The 21208-nt window shown below is 46.0% G+C and overlaps 1 protein-coding gene across 1 annotated transcript; it reads left to right on the top strand.

Annotated features, from left to right (window-relative positions):
- The first annotated feature begins 7893 nt into the window (after window positions 1-7893).
- On the top strand, window positions 7894-14478 carry LOC114203283 (CMRF35-like molecule 7). The gene is made up of 4 exons (XM_028096651.2): window positions 7894-7933; window positions 9246-9575; window positions 11096-11222; window positions 14298-14478. Exons 1-4 carry the CDS (start codon window positions 7894-7896, stop codon window positions 14476-14478), a joined length of 678 nt encoding a protein of 225 aa, XP_027952452.2.
- Window positions 14479-21208: the final 6730 nt, after the last annotated feature.

The following is a 21208-nucleotide window of genomic DNA, read 5'->3' as shown; positions in this document are numbered from 1 at the left end:
GCGGCCGGAGACCGGGGAGCCGGGAGTGACTGCTTTTCTCTGGGGGCGCACTGAGGAGCGGGGCCCCAAGTTCTCAGCTCCTCCAGGCGGAGATTGGGAGGCCACCATTTTCACCCTGGTCCTCCAAAGCTGTACCGAGAGCTTGCAGGGAACAAAAGCTCCTGAGAGCAAACCCGAGCAGCTTGCTTAGCCCGGACACACAAGGGCGGGGCAATTCCGCCTCCGGCAAAGACGTTTGGGAACCACGGCAACAGGCCCCTCCCCCAGAAGATCACCACGAACAGCCAGCAAGCCAAGACCAAGTTTACCGATCAAGGAGAACGGGAGAACTCCAGCGCTAGGGGAATACTGCACATAGAATTCAGGGCTTTTTTACCATAATTCATTAGTTTTTCAAAGTTACTTTTTTAACTGTTGTTTTTGAATTTTTCTTTTTCCCTTTTTCAAACAACATCTTGTCAATCCCTTTTTTTAAAAAAAAACTTTTTATTTTTCATTTTTAGAGTCATATTTTTATCCCTTCATAGTAGTTACCCTTATTTTTGGCATATATATATAAGTTCTTCTCTCTTTAAAATTTTGAGATAAAATTTCTTCTAACACATCCAAATATACCCTAAATCACTACTGTATGGCTTTGTTCTATTCTTTTGCCTGATCACATTCTCTCTCTTTTTTTTCTTTCTATTTTTTCTTTTTCAATCTTCTTCTTTCTTTTTAAAAACAACTTCTTATCAATTCCTTTTATAAAATCTTTTATAATATTCATCTTTAAAGTCATCTTCCATCCCTTCATTGTATCAACCCTTATTTTGTACATATATAAGTCTTCCTTTAAAATTTTAGCAGGCACTTTCTTCTAACAGACCAAACTATGCCCAAAAGCTAGTGTGTGACACTGATCTATGCACTAGCCTGATCATATTTGATCATATTCTGTTTTTTTATTGTTTTGTTCTGTTTTTGTTTGTTTTTATCTTTTTCTTTTCCCTTTTTTTTTTCTCTTCTTTCTTTCCCTTTCTTCTCCCCTCGTTTCAGGTCTTTTCTGATTTGTATAGAGTATATTTGCTGGAGACGTTGTTAACCTGTTAGCATTCTGTTCTCTCATTCATCTATTCTCCTCTGGACAAAATGACAAGATGAAAAAAATCACCTCAGCAAAAAGAACAAGACGTAGTACCATCTGCCAGGGACCTACTCAATACGGACATTAGTACGATGTTGGACCTAGAGTTCAGAATCATGACTTTAAAGATACTAGCTGGGCTTGAAAAAAGCGTGGAAGTTATTAGAGAAACCCTTTCTGGAGAAATAAAAGAACTAAAATCTAACCCAGTCGAAATCAAAAAGGCTATTAATGAGGTGCAATAAAAAATGGGGGCACTAACTGCTAGGATAAATGAGGCAGAAGAGAGAATCAGTGATACAGAAGACCAAATGATGGAAAATAAAGAGGCTGAGAAAAAGAGAGAAACAACTATAGGACCACGAGGGCGGAATTCGAGAGATAAGTGATATGATAAGACGAAACAACCTTAGAATAATTGGGATCCCAGAAGAAGAAGAAAGAGAGAGAGGGGCAGAAGGCATATTGGAGCAAATAATAGCAGAGAACTTCCCTAATGTGGGGAAGGAAACAGGCATCAAAATCCAGGAGGCACAGAGAACCCCCCTCAAAATCAATAAAAATAGGTCAACACCCCGACATCTAATAGTAAAACTTACGAGTCTCAGAGACAAAGAGAAAATCCTGAAAGCAGCTCAAGAAGAGATATGTAACCTACAAAGGTAGAAACATTAGATTGGCAACAGACCTATCCACAGAGACCTGGCAGGCCAGAAAGGACTGGCATGATATCTTCTGAGCACGAAACGAGAAAAATATGCAGCCAAGAATACTATATCCAGCTAGGCTGTCATTGAAAATAGAAGGAGAGATAAAAAGCCTCCAGGACAAACAAAAACTAAAGGAATTTGGAAACACAAAACCAGCCCTACAAGAAATATTGAAAGAGGTCCTCTAAGCAAAATGAAAGCCTAAAAGCAGCATAGATCAGAAAGGAACACAGACAATATACAGTAACAGTCACCTTACAGGCAATACAATGACACTAAATTCCTATCTTTCAATAGTTACCCTGAATGTAAATGGGCTAAATGCCCCAATCAAAAGACATAAGCTATCAGATTGGATTAAAAAACAAGACCCATCCATATGCTGTCTGCAAGAGACTCATTTTAGACCCAAAGACACCCCCAGATTGAAAGTGAGGGGGTGGAAAACCATTTACCATGCTAATGGACACCAAAGAAAGCTGGGGTGGCAATCCTTATATCAGACAAATTAGATTTAAAACAAACTGTAATAAGAGATGAAGAAGGACACTATATCATACTTAAAGTGTCTATCCAACAAGAAGATCTAACAATTCTATACCCCTAACGTGGGAGCAGCCAATTATATAAGGCAATTAATAACAAAAGCAAAGAAACACATTGACGCCAATACAATAATAGTGGGGGACTTTAACACCCCCCTGACTGAAATGGACAGATCATCTAAGCAAAAGATCAACAAGGAAATAAAGACTTTAAATGAAACACTGGACCAAATGGACTTTACAGACATTTTCAGAACATTCCATCCCAAAGCAACGGAATACACATTCTTCTCTAGTGCCCATGGAACATTCTCCAGAATTGATCACATCCTAGGTCACAAATCAGGTCTCAACCGGTACCAAACGATTGGGATCATTCCCTGCATATGTTCAGACCACAGTGCTTTGAAACTAGAACTCAATCACAAGAAGAAAGTCAGAAAGAACTCAAATACATGGTGGCTAAAGAGCAACCTACTAAAGAATGAATGGGTCAACCAGGAAATTAAAGAAGAATTAAAAAAATTCATGGAAACCAATGAAAATGAAAACACAACTGTTCAACATCTTTGGGATACAGAAAAGGCAGTCCTGAGAGGAAAGTATATAGCAATACAAGGCTTTCTCAAGAAACAAGAAAGGTCTCAAATACACAACCTAACCCTACACCTAAAGGAGCTGGAGAAAAAACAGCAAATAAAGCCTAAACCCAGCAGGAGAAGAGAAATAATAAAGATCAGAGCAGAAATCAATGAAATAGAAACCAAAAGAACAGTAGAACAGATCAACGAAACTAGGAGCTGGTTCTTTGAAAGAATTAACAAGATTGATAAACCCCTGGCCAGACTTATCAAAAAGAAAAGAGAAATGACCCAAATATAAAATCATGAATGAAAGAGGAGAGATCACAACCTACACCAAAGAAATACAAACAATTATAAGAACATAGTATAAGCAACTATATGCCAGCAAATTAGACAATCTGGAAGAAATGGATGCCTTCCTAGAGATGTATCAACTACCAAAACTGAACCAGGAAGAAATAGAAAACCTGAACAGACCTATAACCACTAAGGAAATTGAAGCAGTCATCAAAAATCTCCCAACAAACAAAAGCCCAGGGCCAGATGGCTTCCCAGGGGAATTCTATCAGACATTTCAAGAAGAATTCATACCTATTCCCCTGAAACTGTTCCAAAAAATAGAAATGAAAGGAAAACTACCAAACTCATTTTATGAGGCCACCATTACCTTGATCCCAAAACCAGACAAAGACCCCAACCAAAAGGAGAACTACAGACCAATATCTTTGATGAACATGGATGCCAAAATTCTCACCAAAATACTAGCCAATAGGATCCAACAGTACATTAAAAGGATTATTCACCATGACCAAGTGGGATTTATCCCTGGGCTGCAAGGCAGGTTCAACATCTGCAAATCAATCAACGTGATACAATACATTAACAAAAGAAAGAACAAGAATCATATGATCCTCTCAATAGATGCAGAAAAAGCATTTGACAAAGTACAGCATCCTTTCTTGATCAAAACTCTTCAGAGGAGAGGGATAAAGAGTACATACCTCAATATCATAAAAGCCATCTATGAAAAACCTACAGCGAATATCATTCTCAATGGGGAAAAGCTGAGCGCTTTTCCCCTAAGGTCAGGAACGTGGCAGGGATGTCCACTCTCACCACTGCTATTCAACACAGTATTAGAAGTCCTAGCCACAGCAATCAGACAACAAAAAGAAATCAAAGGCATCCAAATCGGCCAAGAGGAAGTCAAACTCTCACTCTTTGCAGATGATATGATACTGTATGTGGAAAACCCAAAAGACTCCACCCCAAAAATGCTAGAACTCATACAGGAATTCAGTAAGGTAGCAGGATATAAAATCAATGCACAGAAATCAGTGGCATTCCTATACACCAACAACAAGACAGAAGACAGACAAATCAAGGAGTCGATCCCATTTACAATTGCACCCAAAACCATAAGATACCTAGGAATACATTTAACCAAAGAGGCAAAGGATCTGTACTCAGAAAACTATAAAATACTCATGAAAGAAATTGAAGAAGACACAAAGAAATGGAAAAACGTTCCCTGCTCATGGATTGGAAGAACAAACATTGTGAAGATGTCAGTGCTACCCAGAGCAATGTACACATTCAATGCAATCCCCATCAAAATACCATCCACCTTTTTCAAAGAAATGGAACAAATAATCCTAAAATTTGTATGGAACCAGAAGAGACCCCGAATAGCCAGAGGAATCTTGAAAAAGAAAAGCAAAGCTGGCAGCATCACGATTCCGGACTTCCAGCTCTCTTACAAAGCTGTCATCATCAAGACAGTATGGTACTGGCACAAAAACAGACACATCGATCAATGGAACAGAATCAAGAGCCCAGAAATGGACCATCAACTCTATGGTCAACTCATCTTCGACAAAGCAGGAAAGAATGTCCAATGGCAGGCGCCTGGGTGGCTCAGTTGGTTAAGAATGTCCAATGGCAAAAAGACAGTCTCTTCAACAAATGGTGTTGGGAAAATTGGACAGCCACAGGCAGAAGAAGGAAACTGGACCATTTCCTTACGCCACACACAAAAATAGACTCCAGATGGTTGAAAGACCTAAACGTGAGACAGGAGTCCATCAAAATCCTAAGGGAGAACACAGGCAGCAACCTCTTCGACCTCAGCTGCAGCCACTTCTTCCTAGAAACATCGCCAAAGGCAAGGGAAGCCAGGGCAAAAATGAACGATTGGGATTTCATCAAGATCAAAAGCTTTTGCACAGCCAAAGAAACAGTCCACAAAACCAAAGACAACTGACAGAATGGGAGAAGATATTTGGCAATGACATATCAGATAAAGGGCTAGTATCCAAAATCTATAAAGAACTTATCAAACTCAACAGCCAAAGAACAAATAATCCCATCAAGAAATGGGCAGAAGACATGAACAGACATTTTTCCAAAGAAGACATCCAAATGGCCAACAGACACATGAAAAAGTGCTCAACATCGCTCGGCATCAGGGAAATCCAAATCAAAACCTCCATGAGATACCACCTCACACCTGTCAGAATGGCTAAAATTAACACGTCAGGAAACGACAGATGTTGGCGGGGATGTGGAGAAAGGGGAACCCTCCTACACTGTTGGTGGGAATGCAAGCTGGTGTAACCCCTCTGGAAAACAGTATGGAGGTTCCTCAAACAGTTGAAAATAGAGCTACCATACGATCCAGCAATTGCACTCCTGGGTATTTACCACAAAGATACAAATGTAGGGATCCGAAGGGGTACGTGCATCCCAATGTTTATAGCAGCAATGTCCACAATAGCCAAACTGTGGAAAGAGCCAAGATGTCCATCGAGAGATGAATGGATAAAGAAGAGGTGGTATATATACACAATGGAATATTATGCAGCCATCAAAAGGAATGAGATCTTGCCATTTGCAACGACGTGGATGGAACTGGAGGTGTTCTGCTGAGCGAAATAAGTCAATCAGAGAAAGACATGTATCATATGACCTCACTGATATGAGGAATTCTGAATCTCAGGAAACAAACTGAGGGTTGCTGGAGTGGTGGGGGGTGGGAGGGATTGGGTGGCTGGGTGATAGACATTGGGGAGGGTATGTGCTATGGTGAGCACTGTGAATTGTACAAGACTGATGAATCACGGATCTGTACTTCTGAAACAAATAATGCAATATATGTTAAGAAAAAAAAAAAAGAAGATAGGGGAAGAATGAAGGAGAGTAAGCCCGAGCGGGAGATGAACCATGAAAGATGATGGACTCTGAAAAACAAACTGAGGGTTCTAGAGGGGAAGAGGTAGGGGGATGGGTTCGCCTGGTGATGGGTATTAAAGAGGGCACATTCTGCGTGGAGCACTGGGTGTTATGCACAAACAATGAATCATGGAACACATCAAAAACTAATGATGTAATGTACGGTGATTAACATAACAATAAAAAATTATTTAAAAAAAAAAGAACTTTCTGGCAAGGGGATAGCATTGCTTTGTATGTGGTTGGTGGTGCTTCCCTGAAATGATGTATGTGTTAAACACATAGAACTTAACACCACCCCAAAATTGTACCACATGTAAAATTTGAAAAACAGTTTCAACCTGTGTACTTTAAAAAGAACTTTTGTTCCAGTTACACCTCAGTAAAACTTGAGAAAGAAAGGGTGGGAGGGATAATTTTGAGGGGAGGCTAATGATCCTGCCCCCCACCCCTTCCCCCTCTTTGCCTCAGGCAGAAACCCCAGGGCTCACTGAGACCCCCCAATCATAAGAGAAGGCTTAGTTCTACAGGTGAACACAGAGTTCTAGGGGCAGAGGTAGGCAGCCCAAAAATGGGCCACTTTGCCATGAAGACTATTCTGAGCTAAAGGCCCTCGAGACATTACAGGCTCCAGAGAAACTTTTGGCCCTCCCTTCACTACTACATAGAAGAATCTCAATGGCAGGGTCTTTGCAGAATAAGGGTTATTATCAGGAATAAATCTTATCTGAGTAACCCAAGGATGTGGCAGGGCAAACATTTGACTACCAAACTTACTGATTTTCATCTTCCTGTGAGTTCCTTTCCTTCCCTTTGATGTCCCAAACTCCCACACACTTCTTTTAATTCAGGATGACATATGTACCCCATTATGCCTGACTACCATATCTGTGTGGATTCCCCACACTTATGCTATTAAATTGTTATTCTCCTGTTAATCTGTCTCATGTCAATTTGATTCTAGTGCAGCTAGGACCTGGAAGGGGACAGGAAACTCTTGCTTTTCTTCACTCCCCAGAGCTGGCCCACCCGCCCCCAACTCCCCCTCTTGCTGGCAAAACCCTTGGCCTCTCCACCTCCTATCCTCCCATCCTGGCAAGGCCTTCTGAGGGTGGCAGGTGTCAGGAAGAAGACCTCATGGACTTTGCCTTAGGAAGGCTAGTCTGGTGCAGACAGGGGGAGAGGGGGCCCTGGGCCAATGGACCAGATGTTGGGACAGATTAACCTTAGGAGTGAAGATGACAAGAAACGTATTTTGAGCACATTGTGTTGCTAACATGGTAGGCAGCTCTACAAAGGCACCAGTAGCCAATGGAAGTCCAGAACTGGGCTGGAGGATGGGGGTGGCAGGAAGTAAGTGTGCATAGACTAGAGGTGGTGCTAGAGAGTGGGGCAGGGACCTTCCCCAAGAGAAGGTCATCAGGGACAGACCCCAGGGGATGCTACGGTGAGGTGCTAGAGCAAGGAAAGGGCACACCTCATCACATAGTCTATACACTTCCAAAACAAACCTGCTTTTCTCCTAATTTGGAAGTTAGGAAGTAACGGAAAAAAAATAATTAAGAACGTAGATGAGAGAAACTAAAAAAGACTAATTTAGAGAAAAAGAAGGCAGGTTGCCTCTGAGCTCAGTTCCAGACCCTGGAGGACGGTGGGCATCAGCTGAGCATGAGGGAGACAATCTAAGCAGGCAGGACATGTGGCTGCTCCCGGTTCTGCTCCTTTTCATCATCCAAGGTGAGTGGGGCGGGGGCTTCACGATGGAGCACCTGCAGGGCTGGGGCGGGACACACACAGGGTCTGTCCCAGGGGCAATGGCAGAACATTTCACTCATCCAGACACTTATTCGTTAAAAAGCTTTTTTTAAAGTCTTGTTACCTGACATCTACTAAGTTAGGTGTTGGGGAAAGAAAACAAAAATAACACAAACAGTGTCTGTTTTCTAGTGCACTACTTGTCAACTCTGGCAGACAGATGGATAGACAGTTGATGGATGGATGGTTGCATGGATGCATGGATGAATGCATGCATGGATGCACGGATGAATGCACACATGGATGTATGGGTAGATGACAGACAGACACAGACATGCACACATATATACACATATGTAAATGCATGAATTCCAGAGGAATTTTGAAGGAGCCCAGAAGCTCAGGCTCCAGCAGAGACCCACTCAGTCAAGGTGGGGGTCAGGCATCTGGATCATTTATAAACCTGCATAACTGTCTTGACTTGTAGCTAGAGCTGAGATCTTCTCTTCTGAAGAGCTCAGGGTAGAGGGAGGAAGACAGCAAAATCTGGGTGTGACAGGCACTCTGGAGAGTTGCTCAACCCCACAGATCGGGCTGCCCAAGTCTCTGCTTTGGATGAGCCGAAGACCAGACAGTCGTCCAGGGTCATAAGCGCAACAATGGAGACAGGGACGACGTGCTCTGATGGCACCAGGAATGACCCAGTTGACTGCAGAATCATAGACACCATAGAAGAGATACTATTGAGCCAAGCCTTGAGGGATGAATATAAGGCTTGATTCCTTCAAGCAGAGAAGAGAGAACATTCCAAGCAGAGAGAACAGCTTGTGCAAAGGCATGGAGACTCAGAAGAGCAAGGTGTGTAGTGAAATAGTTCTGTGCCACATGTCGATTAGAGGGTGAAGTATTTTAGGTGTTTTGGGGTTAGAGTGTCAGGGGATGGGTAGGGAGGGGGCTGCACTGTCTCACCATCTCTGGGATTCAGAAATACACCTGGGGCTGCAGTGTGGGCTCTGTGCTGCTGGGGAGAGGTGTTGGTGGAGGGCATGGAGGAGTCATGATCAGTAAGTGATGAGTGAGCGGAGGCCCCTGTATTGGGCAATTAGCAGCAACCGAGAGAGGTGACAGCTAAAGACGTACTGCAGGGAATGAAGGGACAGGCGGGATGTGGCAATTAGACAGAGAGCAGAGGCTCCTGGCTGGTCTTCAGGGCAGTACCAGATGCCCCAGCATCATCCAGACCATCCCAGGGCTCAAGAGAGGATGACATGAATGTTGGGTTTCTGTCTTCTAGGCCACTTCTCCATCTGCCAAGAGGGGATGGTGAGAGCCACAGAGTGGGGCACACTGACAGCTTATTGTGAGTATACCCCAGGATGGGAATCCTACAAGAAGTGGTGGTGCCACGGGAAGAACTGGATTTACTGCAAAATCCTTGTAAAAACCACCAGGACCAATGAACCGGTAAAGAAGGGCCGAGCATTCATCCAGGACAATCCCAACCAACGCACATTCACCATGACCTTAGAGGAGTTCCGTCCAGATGATGCAGACACCTACTGGTGTGGGATTGAGAGAACCGGCGTTGACCCAGTGTACAAATTATCTGTGATTGTTGACCCAGGTAGGCACTACGCCCTCCTGTGTCTTGGGGCCCTGATACCACCCACAGAGGAGTCAGGACTGTTCCTCTGTCTTCCCAAATGGATGGAGAAGAGTCTCTAAACTTGCCTGAGACTACACTTGTGTGTGCTTGTGTGTGTGTGTGTGTGTGTGTGCGTGTGTGTGTGTGCGTGTGTGAGCATGTGTGAGCAAGTATGGTGGGGGGCACCAAGAGCCTGGAAAAGACTGGAAGAAAGAGCAAGCCCCATATCTCTGTGTGATCCATCTGCTCTCCCCAAAGGGAGCAGAGAAGCAGAGACTCGGGTAGGACAGGCTTGTCCAGGGAAGGCAGCTCCTCTTTTCCCGGTCATGTCCACCCTCAGTGCAGCCCCAGGCTGAGTGGGGCCTTGTCAGGTGTGCAGGGGGGAGTGGGTGCTAGAAAACCATGGTCCTGATGGTCTCAGCTACAGGACAAGAGACCCTCTCCCTGCCCCCTCCTTCTTCCCCTCCTTCCTCTGGCAACATAAGCACAAAGGAGCAGGCAAGGGACTCTGAACCCATTTCTGGGAAAAGGTAAGGCAGACCCCACCAGAGTGCAGGGACCCCCTCTCTGGCTGCCTCTGAGCCTTGGAGGGGACTCTGGGCTCCACTGCAGCTGCCCCAGAGGCACTAGGGCCTCCCTGCAGACAGGCCTGGAAAGGGAGTCAGGCTGTAGCCCCCCACACACAGCTCCAGATCTGGACCTCTCAGTCTTCCTCCAACATACAGACCCACAGACACACAGACCCAGAGACTAGGTAGGTAATACATCTGATACTCATTAGCTCATTTATAAAGCAGAGAAAAGTCTTTTCACAATTAGCATATGCAAAATGGTGTGCAAATGTGCTCAGTGGACAGGTATGCTGGTGTAGAATGTTCCAGAGATTAACTGAAAAAGACAACAAAGGTGGGTGGATGTGTGCAAGACCATAGGAGGAACTGGGGCTGGAGATCTGGAGTCTGGACCCTCCAACCAGACAAGCCTTCACTGGCAGGTCTTGTGTAATAAGAAATGTCCCGGGAAGGCAGGCAGGACCCCAGGGGACAGCAGGGGCTGTGGGCTCTGGGTGGCTACAGGAGACGGGGGAACCCTCGGCTAGCCAGCTCGTGGGTCACAGTGCTTCAGGACAGGTGGCACACCGTCTGCTTTGGGCAAGGCTGAGACTCAGAGAAGAGCTGGCCTGGCTGATTGAAAGCTCCAGGGGTGGGAACGTGGCTCTGACATGCTCAGCTGTGCCAAACAGGACCCTGAGATTGAGCTGAATGTAATTGCTCCAGAGCTTCCCAACCCACATGCCTCCCCCGGTGGTGAACTGGTGTTTCTCTGCAAATGAAGTAATTGCATGTTTGGGATGAGAAACCAAGAAGATGCAAGAGCAGACCAACATGCCTGAGTGATGAGGCTAAGGCAGAAGCTTCTTCACCCTGGGGGTGGGGAGTGGAGAAGGCCATGGGGCCACCTGCGTCACACTCACACCCTGCTCTGCTCTGTGTGTTTAGCACCGGATCCAGCAGATTTTCCCAAGCCTGTGATGAGACCCACAACAGCCAGTTGGGATTCCACATTTCCATTTACCCAGGGCATCAACAGTACCCAGCTCGTGACTCTGATCAACCCCGATAGCAGGTGAGCAGAGCTGGACCCCAGCAGACCTTTCCCGCTGCAGCCCTGTGACCACTCCGTTCAAGACACTCTGTCAGGGACCCCCCTTAGCCCTGGTGATGTTTCCTGTGCAGGGGATAATCAGCAAGGTCTGCACTGGGTCCCCTCTTTAGACCTCTGAGCACTTAAAGAACTCCCCACTCCACAAGAGGAACCTAGACAAAGTTCTTCAGCTGGGCTGCAGGAGAGAAAGCTCTGGCCTCCTTCTGATCTGCCTCCCAACCCACAAGTACCTCAAAGAGGTGTAGGTGGTTCCAGCCTCAAGTATGCCAGAAGGGAAGTGCTCTGTATTCCTTTCCTGTGGCTTCTGGAGCAAATCACCACCAACCTGGTGGCTTAAGACAAAAAGAGTTTTATGATCTAATGGTTCTGGAGGTCAGAAGTCTGAAATGAGTCTCCCTGGGCTAAAGTCAAGGTGTTGACAGGTCTGGTTCCTTCTGGAGGCTCTAAGGGAGAAGACCTCCCTTGTCTTTTCCAGCCTCTGGAGGCCCTGCACCCCCTGGTTCGGGATCCCTTCCATCCTCACAGCCAGCAGTGGTGGTCGAGTCCTCCTCACATCACATTACTGGGACACTGGCTCTCCCCTGTCCTTTCACTTATAAACACGCTGCTGGTGACATTAGGTCCACCAGGTAACCCAGGATAATCTCCCCATCTCAAGGTCAGCGAGTTGGTAATCTTAACTCCATCTGCATCATGAATTCCCCCTTGCCATGTACCGTAACACATTCACAGGTCTGACATCTCTGGGGGGAGGGTGTTATTCTGCCCACAGATGGTCACGGGCGGGTACCTGTTCCATGGATCCAGCCCTGTCCTCCCTGAGTGCTAGGGAAACGCTGGGAAGGAGTGGGAAGCTGGGATTCCTGCTTTCTCATGTTCCCAACATGGTAGAGAGGCTGGGACCTCAACATGAATCCCACCCCTCCTCAAGAATCATCCAAAGCCAACCAATTAGCTCTTTCATCCAAGGGCAAACACGCTGCCCCAGTTTCACCCCATCAAAGACCAGTGAAGGTGCATTCCCTCCCTGGGTCCCTCCTCCCATATCTCCCTCTACCAGCTTCCTTCCAGCTCCAGTGCTACTTCTTTCCCTTCTCCAGGACCCTATTCCTTGGAGCCTGGCCCCGCTCGGCAGTTTGTTCAGTCATGCCTCTGAATGAGGCAAGGCACTTGGCTCATGCCTCACAACCAGCTTCTGTCCTGCTGGTGACTCTTTGGAGAGGAGTTGTTCTGTTGAGTGGGCAGTGGAAGGTGCAGGACTTTTGGGAGACCAAGGAGCATGGGTGGAATCCTACAGGGTAGAGAAATGGGACAGCAGCCCCACAGGGATTGGAATTGGGAAAAGAGTACAGTGGCTTGAAGGATATTTTGAGGAAGGGCAAAGCAGCATGCCCTCTCTCTCCAGAAAAATACCTGTGAAGTCCACATGACCCATCATGCTCAAGGCAGGTGAAGGACAGAGCAAGGTTGGTCTGCAGGGGGTCCTGGCCTTGCTTGTAGAGGAAGGAATGAGGCCGAGGGTGAGGGATCCAGACTTTTGGATACTGAGAGGGACTACCAGGGGAACACATGTAAGCAATGGCCCATCATCCATCTAGACCCCGTGTCCACTCTATAGGGTGTATGAGAGAGAACACCTCATTTGTGCTACCACATGGACGTCAGAGCTGGGAGAGACCCTTCCCAGGAGAACCCTGAAGGTAAATAGCCAGGTGGACAGGGGTGAGGGATCTTCCTCTGCTTCAAAGAGGTAATATTAGATCAAAGATGGAAATTTGGGCAGAACTGACACAAGGTAGGATATAAGTAGAATGAGAAAGACAGGCAAAGGTAGACCTTTGAGCTTGGCTGGCCTGCAGGTGAGATGGAGGGGAATTGTGGGAGAGCAGCCAAAAAGCAGGATAAAATCAGGGGCAGAGGTGGTGGACCCCAGGCTAAGCCTGCAGGGAGGGCCCTAAAGGCTTAGCCTTGGTTTGACAGCATGGCTGTGCCCTCAGAGGGGCTTCCCTGGCAGGGACCAAGCCTTGTCTCTCCTGCAGGTCTGGGCTCAGGAATCAGGTCAGGGAGGAAAGGGCTGGGGCTGACCCTAAAGAGAGAGTTCACTGTTGTCACCCTGTTCCCTGCACCGGGCCCTGCTGTGCAACCTTCACTTTGTGCCCTTGACCTTTGTGAAGGTGTCCCTGCACAGGGCCCTGCTGTCCCCTCCAAGGACAGGGAACTCAGCCGATGGTCAAAAGAGCAGTTCATTTCTGTCCCTCCATTTATCCCTTAGCCCTCCTGGTCCTTCAGGTGCAGGGCTCCAGGGAGTGTCTGGACTTCTCCATCCAGACAGGACAAAGGAGGGGCTCAGATCTGTCCCCTTCACACCTGTGATGCTGTCCATCCTCCCATCAGCTAGACCCACCATCACCCACTCCTGGGTTTCACCTAAACTTTGCCCTGCCCACCCTCCCCCACCCCCAGCAGAGCAAGGACAAGCCAGAATGCTGGGCCCTTCATGTTTAACTTCCTCCCACTCACACATCAAAAAATAACACAAGTCTTTTTCTATTTTAATTTTCAAACGTATACATATTTCCTCCCAATAAAACGTTGGGGTTTTGTTGGGGGGGTGGGTTTCTCTTCTACTTACATTCTTCCTGGGCTCTGCTCTTTTTTGTGTCCACATTTTTTGAACCATTTTTGGGGAACTATATCTCTTTTCTGAGCTCCTTTTTAGTGAAGTCATTGTCTGTCATTTCTCTGGATTGAGCGGAACTATCTGACCTCTTGCTCTGTGTCCTGGAGCATTTCCTCTCTGAAGCAAATTCACCAGCCACCTTTTGCTGGCTCTCTGTTCCTCTCCTTGAGCCTGTTAGAAAAGGCGCTGGTTCGTTTTTGGTTCGAGCTTTCCTTTGAAAGAGGTCAGGGCTTCGCCAAAGTGGGTGTGTCGGGGCAGGGTGGGGGGGCATTCTGCCACAGCGGGTGGCTTCTGGTGGGGAACAGCTCTGCCACATGCTGACACCTGAGCCCACGCGGTTCTGGGTCTCGCGTCAGGAAAGGGCGAGACCTCAAGGCCCAGCAGCCTGCGTGTTACCGCATGGGAGCTCGGGCCCGCTGTCCCCGCCGCAGGGCTGAGTCACAGAGCGGCCCTTGGCAGCAGCCAGCACCCTCCCCACAGCCGCCGTGCCCACGGCAGAGGCAGCATGTTCCTCTTTACTGTCTTGTCCGACCCTAGAACGGATAGAGGCCGAACGGTCCCGTTATCCATGCTTAGATTTTCCTTACTTTGTCATGTCACAGATTCTGTGGTCAGGAATTCCAGCTGGTTGAGACAAGGATGGCCTGTCTCTGCTCCATCATGTCTGGGGCCTCAGTTGGGAAGACATATGCTGGTGGGGTGACTCACATGGCTCAGTGCCACTGTCATCTGGAAGCGTCTTTGCCCGCATGTCTGGAACATGAGCCAGGGTGACCCAACCAGGAGCTCAGTCCTGACTATTGACCCGAGACCCTACAGGTAGCCTCTCCTTGTGGCCACCGGGTTCTGAGTGGGAGAGCCCCCAGAGCCAGTGTTTCTAGAGACTGAGGAAGGGGCTACGGGGTTCCTCCTGGCCTGACCTTGGACATCACACAGGGTCACTGTCACCAGGCTCTATCTGGGCCTTTCAACAGGGACAAACATTGGTTCTTGGAGGGTGAAAAAATGCTACTCTTTTCGTATATAAAACATAGATGATCAATTGGTAGAAGATCAACTGATCAATAGAACATGAACATATACAGTATATCTTTGGCATTAAAATGTCATAGTGCAGAGGGGCGGGGGTGCACTTCTAGGAAGAGAAATGAGTAAACAGGCTCCTTAGGAGAATAATTATGGAATAACATTTGGGAAGCTCTGCTCTGGGCTACTGGCTGCAGTGGCCACAGCCCACCCAGACTCAAGGGGAGGGGACGTAACCCCAACTCTTAATAAAAGGAGTGTCAAGAAATTTGCAGTCCTGTTTTTTTAACTGCCACATGGAATAATATTAATCTAGTGTCTTCACATCACATTAAAGAATGAGGAGCCCGGAAGGGCTGAGCCCCCTGGCCCCAGTCATAAGGCCAGGGAACAGACTTGGATCTGCCCCGGAGCCAGCCTGGGGCTGGCCCACACGGCATCCCTGCAAGTGCATCTGTGTACTTCAAAGGTCAGTTCCCAAGCCTGCAGGGCACCATATGGCCCCAGGTGTAAATACTAGGCAGACACAACGATGTTCTGCAATTTCTCTGCTTTACTCACAGATCACAGACTGCATCCATAATTGCATGAACTTATGAATGTTTTGTTCGGGTCACAATATTTTTTAAATGGAGTTTGTTGCCTACATGTAAATATGAGCAATTTCACTTCTGGTTTCTCTTTTAAAAGCAGAAATGCCAGGAAACAGCAGGTCCTGCATGGAGAGTGTTTAAGACCTTCCTGCAGCTTCCTAGGGCTTCCAGGATACCATTAAAGCACACGGATTAGAAAGGAAGAAATAAAATTGTCCCTTTGTGCAGATGACATAATTGTGTAGAAAATCTCAGGGAATCTACAAAAAACAAAACAAAACAAAACCCAACTGCCAGAACTAAAAAATGAGTTTAACAAGTCACAGGATAAAAGATCAATACACATATACACATACATACACACATAAACATACACACATACACACACACACACACAGTGCTATTTCTATACTAGCAACAAGCATGTAGAAACTGAATTGAAACACACAGTGCTATTCACAGCTGCTGGACAAGAAGAAGAAACACCTGGTATAAATCTAAGAGAACATGTGCAGCATCCATATACTAAAATTTACAAAACTCGGGTGACCGAAGCCAGGGAATATTTAAATAAATTGTGAGAGGTACCACATTATCAATATAGGAAAGATGTCAATTATCCCAATACGATCTATAAGTTTAAAACGATTCTTATCAAAATCCCAGCAAGACTGTTTTGGTAGATAAAGACAAGCTTACACTAAAATTTATATGGAAAGGTAAAGAAAACTAGAATACTTAAAAATAAGTTTGAGAAAGAATAAAGTACATCATAAGCTTCTCTCTTGCCCAGCATTGTGTTTCCTACATCGCCCTGTGTGTGTTTTATCATATGGTCCATATGTGCTTCTTTGGTTAAATTTCTCCTTCTGCGGAGTCCTGGGCCAGTGCCAGTTCTCCTCAAGGGGCCACGAGGGGCCCTGCCCTAGCAGAAGTCATGCCGGGACTTGGGTTCCGAGTGTGGCTGCCCGCCCGGCAAACACAACACTCAGGAGCTCGGAGTGTTTTCTGGAAACTGGCATCACTAGGTCAAGGAAGGCTTCACGTGGCGGAGACAAGAGGGCTGGTCTAGACACGAGGAGATGAGTGGAGTCGGTGACGCATGCTTGTGACAGACTATACAACCCTGCACACTTCCAGAAGGCCCTGCACACTTCCAGAAGGCCCTTCACATTTCCGGAAGGAGCCATTTACAAGCACGAAACCAACTGAATCCTTTCCGGGGCATGTGTCAGCACCTCGCCCTCCGTGGGCTTTCATGTCCTACCCTGACCTGCCTCCCGTGTGGATGCCCTTCTCAGCCCTTCTTGGGTTCTGCCACCCCAGCCTGGGCTGAGCCTCGGTGTGGAGGACTTCCTCACCCACCCAGACCCGACCCCCATGCCCAGGGGTCCCTCAATGCAACGCCCTCCGCACTTTAGACACGAACCCCCCACATTACCATCTTACTTTTAACAACAAATTTAAACTTTCTATTGACTTTGTGCCTCAAAAGATGAAGATTTTGCATCTCACTCTTTGTCCTCCCTCCTCTTCCCAGCGCTGATTTTCTCAGCATACTGTTCCTTGCACCTATATTTATACTCTCTTCTGTAATGTTTCCCACCACTGCTTAGGGGTTTTTCTCTTTTTAAATATATTCATTGCTGACCACAGATTCCCTTTTTTCACTATTTAACTCATCCCTTTGATGGCAAAATTTCATCATAATGTAGATTTTCTATTTTTAAAGGGCTTATGGGTGCTGTATTTCATAAGGCCTTGCACGCATGAGACTGTTTCTTGTCCGAATATTTCTGGAATATTCTCTCATTTTCTCAGAGCATGTAAATTTTCCTTCACTGTCTTCTGGGATGCAGTGTGGTTATCACATCTGAGGCTAGCCTATTTGTGTCACACACAACAAGCTCCTTCTGGTATGATCTAATTGGATCACCATTTTTTATAACAGCCCATATGATTCTGATTTATCTTCCAGGTTCTGTAACTTTATAATATTCTGGGTGTGGATCACTTGTATAGTCCTTTCCTGGCTCACAGTGTGGGTTCTCAATTACAGCCTGAAAGATCTCTTCATTTCCGGTTAGTTTCGAATTCAATTCAATTGTTTACTTTTGGCTTCTGTCTTCTCCTCCAAGAAAATAGCCAGTGTACATTTGTGGCATCACCTCTCGGTCTCCTGTACCTACATCTGCCTCTCCACACTTTCTGTATTGTGTTCACTTAAATGTCCCTTCATGAAATTTGCAAAAGAAACCACATCTGTAAATTTGCCGGCACATTTATCATTGTGTTTTGTCGTTCCTCCCCCTCATTGTTTCTTCCCGGCAACTTTGTGTCTTTCTCTTGCACTCCTTCTCTTTCCCAAGGTCTGCCTGCTTGCTTTTCATCACCCTATTTGGTACTGCAAACTCTTTACACTTCTAGATTCATTCCGTTCTCTATCATTTCCTTGACTGAATATAGCTGTTTATATGAACAATATTTTCTGTGGATTTTGGGGCATTTCCTCTCCTGATATATGCTCTTTATTAGCTTTTTGCTGGTGTTCTTTCCTTTTCTTTTAACCTATAAGCTTTTGAAGGTGCTACTCCCTTTTTGAATAAAAATTGGTATTTGCCAAAGACAAGTGTTGGGAGGGAGGTGGCTGGGAGGGTCTGCAAGCTGGAGCAGGTGGTGGCCTGGAACCTCCCCCCACCCTCAGGGCAGGTGTCCTGTTGGTTCTCAGCCCACCCAGCATCACCTACCTGGTGGCTCTCTGCTTGCTGCCTATCGCTACTCCTTCTCCCCCCTCTCCCTCACCCCCATCCCCTACAGCATTCTCCTCTACCTGGGGGCCCAAGTCACATGCAGTCAACATGCCAAGTCTGCCCATCAGAGTGTAAAGACAAAAAATTGACAACACCCAGTGTTGGGGGTGGGGCTGACCATTTATTAACACATTTAGACAAGGGTAGTAATGTTTACAACCTCTTTGGTAATATCCATCAAAATTGGAAAAATGCACTGACCAGTAAGACTGCTATTTTTTTATAGGAATGTACCTGACAGGTGTAGCCATAAATGTATATCAAGCCACATACACAAGAGATTCATTCCACAATTACATGTAGTTGCAAAAAACCCAAAACATCAGAAATGCCCATCAGGAGTGAAAAAAATTAAACAAATCATGATATGTAGATATCATGGAATACAATGAAGCCATTAAAAAATTTGTAGATACTGGGGAGGAGCAAGATGGCGGAGGAGTAGGAGACCTAGATTTCATCTGGTCCCAGGAATTCAGCTGGATAGGGATCAAACCATTCTGAACACCTAGGAGCTCCATAGGAGATCAAAGAAAAGAATAGCAACAACTCTCTGAACAGAAAAACGACCACTTTCTGGAAGGTAGGACGTGCGGAGAAGTGAATCTGAGGCGATATTCGGGAGAATAGACGGCGGGGGAGGGGGCCTCCGTCGGCCGCTTCTGGCAAGTGATAGAGGCGCGGAGCACAAAATCGGAACTTTTAGAAGGCTGCTCTGCCGAGGGACGTCGCTCCAGTGGCTAAGCGGGGGGTGGAACCCTCGCGGGACAGTGTGGTCTCAGGACCCTTGGGAGTCACAGAAAGACTGGGGGTGCCTGAGTGCGGCAAAGCTCCCAGGTATCGGAGTGGGGAAGCCAGCTGCAGAGACGGAGCCGAGGCGCGGGCTCTCAGCTCAGGGTTGCCATAAACCGTGATCTGCGGCACAGTCGGGCCACTGCTCCTCCAGCAGGGACCCAACAAGCAGCAGATCCGGGGAGACTCCCCTTCCTCCCCCAGGAGGAGTGGCGCGGGAGCGCACCTCAGGGATCTGCTGGGTTTGGAGACTCCACACCGAGTCGGGTGCCAGAGATAGAAACGCTCGGTCACAGGCCGGGTGAGCACGGAGTGCGGCTGGTGACCGGGAGACGGGAGTGACTGACTGCTTTTCTCTGGGGGCGCACTGAGGATTGGGGCCCCGAGTTCTCAGGTCCTCCAGGGCGGAGATTGGGAGGCCGCCATTCTCACCTTCATCTTCCAAAGCTGAAAGGAAAGCTTGCAGGGAACTAAAGCTCCCGAGAGCAAGCTGAGCAGATTACTTAACCCAGACTGGCAAGAGCGGGGCAATTCCACCTCCGGAAAAGACATTTGGGAACCACGGCAACAGGCCCCTCCCCCAGAAGATCAGCAAGAACAGCCAGCCAAGACCAAGTTTACCGATCAATGAGAATGGCAGAACTCCAGCGCTCGGGGGAATACTGCACATAGAATTCATGGCTTTTTTACCACGATTCTTTAGTCCTTCAAAGTTAATTTTTTTTAACTTTTTTTTTTGAATTTTTCTTTTTCCCTTTTTCAACCAACATCTTATCAATCCCTTTTTTAAAAAATCTTTTTTTTTAATTTTATTATGTTATGTTAGTCACCATACAATACATCATTAATTTTTGATGTGGTGATCCATGATCCATTGTTTTCATATACCACCCAGTGCTCCATGCAGTACGTGCCCTCCTTAATGCCCATCACTGTGCCCTCTTTAATGCCCATCACCGGGCTAACCAACCCCCCTCCCCCCCAAAACCCTGTTTGTTTCTCAGAGTCCATAGTCTTTCATGGTTCATCTCTCCCTCCGATCCCCCCCTTCATTTTTCCCTTCCGTCTCCTAATGTCTTTTTTTTTTTCATTTTTAGAGTCATATTCTATCCCTTCATAGTAGTTAACCTTATTTTTGGTGTATATATATATATATATATATATATATATATATATATATAATATATATTGTTCTCGCCTTAAAATTTTGGGATACAGTTTCTTCTAACAGACCAAAATATACCCTAAATTCCCAGCGTATGGCTTTGTTCTAGTCTCCTGCCTGATCACATTCTGTCCCTTTTTTTTTTTAATCCTCTTCTTTCTTTTTGCAACCAACTTCTTATCTTAGCAATTCCTTTTATAAAATCTCTTATAATTTTCATCTTTACAGTCATATTCCATCCTTTCATCATATTAACCCTTATTTTTGTACATATATAAGTTTTTCTTTCTTTAAAATTTTGGGAGGCACTTTCTTCTGAAAGACCAAAATACGCCCAAAATCTAGTGTGTGGCACTGATCTATGCACCAGCCTAATCATATTTGATCATATTTTGGTTTTTTTGTTTGTTTGTTTGTTTGTTTATCTTTCTTTTCTTTTTTTTCTTTTTTCTTTCTTTCCCTTTCCTTTCCCCCAGTTTCAAGTCTCTTCTGATTTGTTTAGTGTATATTTTTCTGGGGACGTTGTTACCCTGTTAGCATTTTGTTCTCTCATTCATCTATTTTCCTCGGACAAAATGACAAGATGGGAAAAATCACCTCAATAAAAAGAACAAGAGGCAGTACTGACTGCCAGGGACCTAATCAATACGGACATTAGTAAGATGTCAGAACTAGAGTTCAGAATGATGATTTTAAAGATACTAGCTGGGCTTGAAAAAAGCATGGAATATATTAGAGAAACCCTTTCTGGAGAAATAAAAGAACTAAAATCTAATCAAGTTGAAATCAAAAAGGCTATTAATGAGGTGCAATAAAAAATGGAGGCTCTAACTCCTAGGATAAATGAGGGAGAAGAGAGAAGTAGTGATATAGAAGACCAA

This window comes from Eumetopias jubatus, unplaced genomic scaffold, assembly GCF_037043125.1.
Source record: "Eumetopias jubatus isolate StellerSeaLion01/CBP00866 unplaced genomic scaffold, mEumJub1_p1.0 scaffold_10, whole genome shotgun sequence".
NCBI lineage: Eukaryota > Metazoa > Chordata > Mammalia > Carnivora > Otariidae > Eumetopias > Eumetopias jubatus.
This window is presented reverse-complemented; position numbering and strand designations above follow the sequence as displayed.

Bases quoted from the DNA above. Each gene is read 5' to 3' on its own strand.
- LOC114203283 (XM_028096651.2), top strand. From the start codon at position 7,894: ATGTGGCTGCTCCCGGTTCTGCTCCTTTTCATCATCCAAG. The intron at 9,576-11,095 runs GTAGGCACTACG...CTGTGTGTTTAG, and splicing joins ATCTGTGATTGTTGACCCAG to CACCGGATCCAGCAGATTTT. The intron at 11,223-14,297 runs GTGAGCAGAGCT...GTCTCGCGTCAG, and splicing joins CTGATCAACCCCGATAGCAG to GAAAGGGCGAGACCTCAAGG.